We start from the raw sequence: 9174 nt of genomic DNA on the forward strand, positions 1-9174 counted from the left end.
AAAATGTAAGGGGGATAACATACATGTTTCTATATGTTTTGAGAATGTACTGCAATAAATGAGCTTACTATGACTGCATGGGCAATTAAGAATCCTTCTGAGAGAAAAACAATTATATAGGATAGCATTCAGCGGCCCTTCCCACAAATGGGAAGAGACTGGTATCTAGTGGTGATTCTTCCTAGAGGAAGTGGTGCATAGAGAGGTGCATACCAAAGCCACATGTGTAGCTCAAATTTGCCCAAATTGTAAATAGAGATTAGGTTTTTTTCCTTTCAAAAACCTGCATAGTGATAGAATCATAGAATTGGAAGAGACCACAAGGGCCATCCAGTCCAGCCCCATTCTGCCATGCTGGAACTCAGGGCAAAGCATCCCTGGTAGATGGCCATCCAGCCTCTGTTAAAGACCCCCAAAGAAGTAGACTCCACCACTTTCCAAAGGAATGTGTTCCACTGTTGAACAGCTCTTACTGACAGGAAGTTCCTCCTAATGTTGAGCTGGAATCTCTTCTCCTGGAGCTTGCATCCATTGTTCCAGGTCCTGTTCTCTGGAGCAGCAGAGAACAAGCTTGCTCCATCCTCAATGTGACATCCCTTCAAATATTTAAAGAAGGCTATCATATCACCTCTTAACCTTCTCTTCTCCAGGCTAAACATACCCAACATAGGACTGTAAGTGTAGTTTTGTTACAGCAAAGCTGCAGAGGTTCGAAGACACTTGAGCAGTTTGCAAAAACTGTGCAGTTTATGTTGTGCCCAGATCAAAACAAAAGGTGCCTGCAACTTTTGACGTGTCATTCCCCCCCCCCCCCCACACACACACACACAACTTTCTTGAAGGGTCAGGAACTCTACATTTGATCCCAGTGATGAAATGGATGAATTTCCGTTCTATTCTTAGTCCAGGCCATATTTGAGCTACACATGTGGCTTTGGTAATGGAATGGCCAGATAAACTCTTCAACCAAAAAAAAAAAAAAAAAGGTCTACTAATAAGATGTTTCAATTATTCAGGTAGATTACTTTTTTAAAAATTACACATACATTAACTTTGTAACAGAGGATTTTCAAATTATGTTTTTCCTCTGCAGCGTGCCACAAGAAGACATAGCACACATACTTAGCATCAGCATTTTCTCACATGTGCCAAACCAATTCCAGACAACAATTATAATTTTTTCCCCTTTTGATTGTGAAATTAATCCCAAGAGTGAAAGTAAAATACGAAGAGAGACAACAGTTATATACACTACCTATCAAAAAGGGATCACAATTGGACTTGATACAGATAGGAGATGACCATCTTGGACTTAGAAGAAAAGTGGATCCAGAATCACAGCAGGCCTGAAGTATTTCCCCGGGACATTTTCTTAATTTGTTTTGTTGTGTGCCTTTAAGCAATTTCTGACTTATGATGGCCCTAACCTATCACTTTTTTGTTGCAAGATTTGATCAGAGGCTTGGTCTTTCAATCCATCCAAGTTTGAGAGAATGGTATTTGCCAAAGATCACCCAATGGGTTTCCATGGCCAAGTTGGGACTTAAATCCTAGCTTCCAGAGTCATGGTCCAGTACTTAAACCATTACACCATGGTGGCCCTACGTTTTTCAAATTACTCTTTTTAAAAAACCCACTCTTTGCCCTTTGGTGAAACAAGTCAGCTCCTTACCACACATGATTTCACCACTGGAGCAGAAAGCATCTTTTCAGGGGAGAGAATAAATAAGATAAAATTCCTTGGAGATTCTTCTAAAGCTGCCCAACTTCCCTTTTATCCAAAACTGCACAATGTTCTTCTTGTTTGTCCCTCTGGGTGAGATATTTTCCCAGATCCTCTTTTGCCTTGGCCCCTAATTTTCCTGAGGGTCAAGACATTTCTGATCCAGACAAGCATCCAGGAAGAATAGCTACAATGAGGCACAGGACAAATGTATACAGTATAAGGCAAGCACATTTAATGCAAGACCAGTATCAAAGCAATTACATCACACCCCAAACCAAACCATGCCTAAAATCTGGAGTCCAGACCCCAAACAGGATGGAGGAAAATATTAGTAAAGGAAAGATAAAATTAAATCTATCAACTATTAAATCATACCAAATTTTGATCCTACCTTTTTATGAGTTTGATGGATTTAAAAGCCTCGTCCATATCCCCAATTGTAAGATGCAAGCTGAAGTTAAGCATAGCATCACGTGTAGTTTTGTCACACTCTTCCAGACCAAAGAAATCACGCATCGGTCTTCTGGCTACCATCTGGTAGAGTGATACTACGCCAGGTTCCTTCCCATCTTTTCTCTCTGCTTCAGGCTGAAAGGGGGAAAAACGGTTAATATAGCAAAAAATAACAAAAAAAACAAACCCAAACTGAACCAAACCCACTGCCCCCCTCCAGCACTGACATTTCTTCCTCTAAAAAGAAATGCCTTCATAATTTTAATGCACAGGAAAAGAATCTAGATTTCAATCACTTATTAGATCAGGGGTAGGCAACCTGCGGCCCGCGGGCCGGATGCGGCCCGGCAAGGCCTTGGGACCGGCCCCAGCCTGGTCCTGCCGCCGATTGCCACCGAGGCCTTTGGGGGGCAATTGTCTATAGAAGCCTCAGAAACATGCATTTATATTAACATTTTTTAAAAATCAGCAAATTTTTTTGCGTGTGCTCCATTTTTTTAAAAAAAGTGTCTTCCATTTGAAAATTTTGTCCTACATTTGTCCTGGCTTATTTATATATTTAATTTTTTTTAATTTTTTAATTATTTATTTTTTGGCTTCGGCCCCCCAGTTGTCTGAGGGACAGCAACCCGGCCCCCGGCTCAAAAAGGTTGCCTACCCCTGTATTAGATTTTGATGTCTTACTCACTTGAATTACAAATTCATATTACAAATATAATAATAATAATAATAATAATAATAATAATAATAATAATAATAATAATAAGTTTTATTTATAGACCGCTATTCCGCTTTGATCATAGCGGTGTACAAGTAAAAAAATGACAAATACAAAGTACAATCAAAAATATTCGATGGGTGTTTGCCATCCCCATCAACAAGTTGCTGTTCTAGAGTCGGCAAACCAGGCAATTCTCTATATCTACACAGACAATGGAACACACAAAATATTGTATACCCACAAGCATTGTGAAATTACATATTTCAGAAACGTGCGCTTTCTCTTTTTCTTTCTTTTCCATTTAACCAGACTCAGCCACACAACGCCTGGCTGGGGACAGCTAGTAATCAAATAAACAGTACTAGGCCAAAATACAAGAATCTATTGGAAAAGCGAGTTTTCTGTTTTTAGATTGGTTTTCATACTGCAAGAAAAGTTACTAATTTGGAATTTTTTTAAAAATTTTCTTTCAGGTTTTGTTGGTCATGGGCTGGTAACCTTCTATCGCATAGGACCCTACACATACCCTTTCCTGGTCCTGTTACCTATACATTGGGGCTTGTCTCTTTGGCCACACTGGCTGCTGCCATTCTCATTGGAACATCCTTCACCGACGGGAGGACTGCATGGCACCTAGAGTCATTGTTATCAGCCGTACCCTGACTGCCCGCTTCCGACGGGGGCTGGAGAACGACTATGTTGAGTCGCCATGTTGAGAATGTTTGGTGGCAGAGGGAAAACTCTCCAGAGAAGATTTGAAAAATGGATTGCTTTCTATAAATACGCCATTTAATTTAAATATTGAAGAAAACCGTGCGTTTGCATTTCCATTAAAGAAGCCCAACATTATTTTTGGATGGGCTACATCTATATATAACATCCTCTCCCGGTGTTACAGTGTAAAAAATACTAACAGCTCGAACAGGTCTTGATGGAATGGCAGTCTAAAGATAAGTGGTTCAAATTTTGGCAGACATATAGCAAATGAAATTGGGGGGGGGGTAGGAAATGGGGAAAATGCAGTCCAAGCTCAACCTTACCAAAAAAAAAAAAAAGCTATCCTGTAAAAAAACCTCCAATAATGGAAGACACGCGCAATGGTTTAGCTACAGAAGTTACCCTTTCAGAACCAACAACTGAACAGTCTTAAAGAGAGAATAACAGCTTGATCTGGTGACTGTTTTCGCTCACTATATATAATTGCAGCGATTTTGCAACATTTACTTTAAGAGGGACATCATCCAAAATTGTAGTTATGTAATCTAACCATTGGATAATTCTATCATTTATCAGGTATGGTGAAAAAGGGTTATTTTTCAACAAATAATAACAAAAGAATGAAAGTTTATAATTTTAAACGTGTCTTCTGTAATATTCCGAACATTTTACATGCCAGTAACTGTTAGCAAAGAGTACATCCTAAAGACCACCATTGTGTATGTGCACCGTTTAACAATATTACTTACTCAGACAAAAATGTTTAGTTCCTCTTTCCCTTATGTTTAAACAAGTCCAGTTGGCCCTCTGTTTTTTGGGATCCCTTCTGGACCACTCTGTGAAAATGGAGGCTTGCCACATATTCATCCTCCATAGGCTTGATGGGTATGCCCCCGTGTGCACATTGCCATAGGAAATTACCTCTCCTGTATAATTGAGGGCGGGGATCTCAGATCTGTGAATTAGGAGGGGTGGACTGTAGGGGGAAAAGTGTAGCCTTCCAGATGCTGTTGGTTACCAACTCCACAGCATTCCTTGCAATTGGCTATGCTTGCCCGGCACAGGGATTGCATTTAATATCAGGATGGCCACACAATTCTAACTCTGCTAGCCTAACCAATAATTCAGTTTCAAAATTGATGACTGTGATTTTCAAATTTTATGCCACTTTGCTTTGGGAAATTAAAGTACCATACTAAGATATGAACTATCAAAGGTATGGGAGCTCAGGGACATGGTGGGCAATACTGCCTATTTAGTTTATTGGAAGGTAAAAAGTATTGTTTCTCATTGATTGACAGGTGCAAAAAATGAAAATTGACCCAATCGACACTTAGGTGTACCACTGAAATGTTCACTGTCAAACAACAGGACATATAGAAAGAAAGCTAGGAGAAGCCGGAAGTGACACTTTCTGGCACATGAAAGCAGATTATGAACAGGTTCACCCCCATCTATTAGTCCATGTAGCAAAACATTTGAGAAACTGGGAGATGTTACTCGTGCAGTCAAGGAACATGTTTGATGGACCTGTGAGTCATTTCATATTTTAATGTCTCTTTCTTAGAGACTTTTGTAATATATAACAGTTTGAAATCTGTCCTTTATTTTTGCTTGCCTTATTTCATTTTCTTCACAAGAAATTATCAAGCTGGCTCTTGATTTTCATCACAATTAGGTGCTATATAAGACACATAGGCAAGTTGAATGAGCTTAAGCCAAAACACAACCTGGGCAAATAAGGCCTGCAGACATTTATGTTCTTTTGGAATTTAGTTCCCATTCCATGGGTATAGATTATCATCCTGGGGCTTTTATTTCAAATATAATTTGCTAGCTTTTGTGGGTTGACTGATATATTTTGATACATATGGTGAAATATCGAAACAAGCAGAGAAAGTAACTCTGGAGCGAAACAGACGGCCTGCTAAAGCCGGCTTGTCATCGGTCTGGGGGCATGGCATTTAGCCACGTCATTCGCCCGGAAACCGTGCCAGCGATTACATGCTGGCTGGCTTCCGGACGAATCGGGAGCGTGGCATTAGATGCCATTCGCCCAGGAGCCGGTTGAAACGCCAGCTCCCGCAATAAAGGGGGCCCCAAATAGAATCTGGTCCCAATCTGGCATTTTTGGGTGGTCCGTTTTCGCACGATTCTTCAGACCAGTTGTGACTGCCAAGATATTTCTTAAAGCTTCAAACTACTGTAATTACATTTCAAGTTGAAAAACCTGCATCAAATGATCAAATAAGCGCAGCATTTACACCGATATTATTTGAGTATCTGGCCCCCATTAAAATGTATACAAATTATTTTAAATACAGTTGCAATCCAGTTGGCATTTTGTTAAGTTAGGGCCAAACAGGCGGGCATCCCGGAGCGTAAAGAAGCTGCTTCCAGCTCGGTAAGACTATATAGGGGGTTATATATTCAAAAAATTGGGCTTTATTCAGTTTGCCTGGCTTGATTTTTGGAAAAGCTCTATGTCTGCTGAAAATTCATGGGTTCTATTAACTGCAATTTTTAAAAAAAGATTTAAATATGAGAGTATTTAACCACATGTTATTTCTTTTAATACTGCAATAAACCATATTGTAATAATGTAAAATTAGACAAAAAATGTGGCTTTGTGGCCAATTCAATTATAATATTTGGAATCACTGTGTTTATATTAGAAATATAAATAAAGTTGGAATGTTCAACTGCCTCAAAAAACGAAGAAAGGTGAGCGAGTTTATTCTCATGAGCGAAGTAAATGCCCGATCCTACACAATATCTTTTGTGCCCAGAAAGAGCATTTCTAGTGGGTTATTTAGTTTTCCTACAAATGGCCTGATGAATGCCAATGGCATTCGTAACTACATGGGATTGTCATGGAAGTCTGCTACTCAAGAAACGTATCAAATTCCCTTGGAAAATCTAGATGCCTGGTTCTTTGTGTTCAACAACATGGTACTACACATAAGCACCTGATAAAAATGTTAAGGGGATAACATACATGTTTCTATATGTTTGAGATGTACTGCATAAATGAGCTTACTATGACTGCTGGGCAAATAAGGATCCTTCTGAGAGAAAAAACATTATATAGGATAGCATTCAGCGGCCCTTCCCACAAATGGGAAGAGACTGTGATCTAGTGGTGATTCTCTGAGGAAGTGGTGCATAGAGAGGTGCATACCAAGCCACATTTGTAGCTCAAATTTGCCCAAATTGTAAATAGAGATTAGGTTTTTTTTCCTTTCAAAAACCGCATAGTGATGATCATAGAATTGGAAGAGACCACAAGGGCCATCCAGTCCAGCCCCATTCTGCCATGCTGGAACTCAGGGCAAAGCATCCCTGGTAGATGGCCATTCAGCCTCTGTTAAAGACCCCCAAAGAGTAGACATCCACCACTTTCCAAAGGAAGTGTTCCACTGTTGAACAGCTCTTACTGACAGGAAGTTCCTCCTAATGTTGAGCTGGAATCTCTTCTCTGGAGCTTGCATCCATTGTTCCCGGTCCTGTCTCTGGAGCCGCAGAGAACAAGCTTGCTCCATCCTCAATGTGACATCCCTTCAAATATTTAAAGAAGGCTATCATATCACTTCTTAACCTTCTCTTCTCCAGGTAAACATACCCAACATAGGACTGTAAGTGTAGTTGTTACAGCAAAGCTGCCGCGGTTCGAAGCACTGAGCAGTTTGCAAAAACTGTGCAGTTTATGTTGTGCCCAGATCCAAACAAAAGGTGCCTGCAACTTTTGACGTGTTCATTTCCCCCCCACACACACACACACAACTTTCTTGAAGGGTCAGGAACTCTACATTTGATCCCAGTGATGAAATGGATGAATTTCCGTTCTATTTCTTAGTCCCGGCCATATTGAGCTACACATGTGGCTTTGGTAATGGAATGGCCAGATAAACTCTTCAACCAAAAAAAAAAAAAGGTTACTATAAGATGTTTCAATTATCAGGTAGATTAGTTTTTTAAAAATTACACATACATTAACTTTGTAACAGAGGATTTTCAAATTATGTTTTTCCTCTGCAGCGTGCCACAAGAAGACATAGCACACATACTTAGCATCAGCATTTTCTCAATGTGCCAGACCAATTCCAGACAACAATTATATTTCTCCTTTTGATTGTGGAATTAATCCCAAGAGTGAAGTAAAATACGAAGAGAGACAACAGTTATATACTGTACACTACCTATCAAAAAGGATCACAATTGGACTGATACAGATAGGAGATGACCATCTTGGACTTAGAGGAAAAGTGGATCCAGAATCACAGCAGGCCTGAAGTATTTCCGGGACATTTTTTAATTTGTTTTTGTTGTGTGCCTTTAAGCAATTTCTGACTTATGATGGCCCTAACCTATCACTTTTTTGTTGCAAGATTTGATCAGAGGCTTGGTCTTTCAATCCATCCAAGTTTGAGAGATGGTTTTTGCCAAAGATCACCCAATGGGTTTCCATGGCCAAGTTGGGACTTAATCCTAGCTTTCCAGAGTCATGGTCCAGTACTTAAACCATTACACCATGGTGGCCCTACGTTTTTTCAAATTACTCTTTTAAAAAAACCCATCTTTGCCCTTTGGTGAAACAAGTCGCTCCTTACCACACATGATTTCCCCACTGGAGCAGAAAGCATCTTTTCAGGGGAGAGATATAAGATAAAATTCCTTGGATTCTTCTAAAGCTGCCCAACTTCCCTTTTTCCAAAACTGCACAATGTTCTTCTTGTTTGTCCCTCTGGGTGTATTTTCCCAGTCCTCTTTTGCCTCGGCCCCTATTTTCCTGAGGGTCAAGACATTTCTGATCCAGACAGCATCCAGGAAGACATAGCTCCAATGAGGCACAGGACAAATGTATACGTATAAGGCAAGCACATTTAATGCAAGACCAGTATCAAAGCTTACATCACACCCCAAACCAAACCATGCCTAATCTGGAGTCCAGACCCCCACACAGGATGGAGGAAAAATATAGTAAAGGAAGATAAATTAAATATCAACTTTTAAATCATACCAATTTTGTATCCTACCTTTTTATGAGTTTGATGGATTTAAAGCCCGTCACAATCCCCCATTGTATAGAGCAAGCTGAAGTTAGCATAGCATCAGTGTAGTTTTGTCACACTCTTCCAACCAAAGAAATCACGCTCGGTCTCTGGCTCCCTCTGGTAGAGTGATACTACGCCAGGTTCCTTCCCATCTTTTCTCTCTGCTTCAGGCTGAAAGGGAAAAACAGTTAATATAGCAAAAAAAAAAATAACAAAAACACCAAACCAAACTGAACCCAAACCCACTGCCCCCCTCCCAGCACTGACTTTCTTCCTCAAAGAAATGCCTTCATAATTTTAATGCACAGGAAAAGATCATAGTTCAATCACTATTAGATGTTTGATGTCTATCACTTGATTACAAATCCTATTACAAATCTTATAATAATTATAATAATAATTAAGAAGAAGAAGAAGAAGAAGAAGAAGAGAAGAAGTTTTCTTTATAGACCGCTATTCCGCTTTGATCATAGCGGTGTACAAGTAAAAAAATACAAATACAA

General features: G+C 39.7%; 1 protein-coding gene across 2 annotated transcripts in view; it reads right to left on the reverse strand.

Moving 5' to 3' along the window:
• The window catches only part of IFT140 (intraflagellar transport 140), an 88572-nt gene that overhangs the window by 52939 nt on the left and 26459 nt on the right, over positions 1-9174 (reverse strand). For both annotated transcript variants that reach the window (XM_042438795.1, XM_042438796.1), the window contains one exon: positions 2118-2314. In XM_042438795.1, the coding sequence (XP_042294729.1) occupies positions 2118-2314 (197 nt within the window). The remainder of the gene's footprint in view (positions 1-2117; positions 2315-9174) is intronic.

Source organism: Sceloporus undulatus, chromosome 8, assembly GCF_019175285.1.
Source record: "Sceloporus undulatus isolate JIND9_A2432 ecotype Alabama chromosome 8, SceUnd_v1.1, whole genome shotgun sequence".
Lineage (NCBI taxonomy): Eukaryota > Metazoa > Chordata > Lepidosauria > Squamata > Phrynosomatidae > Sceloporus > Sceloporus undulatus.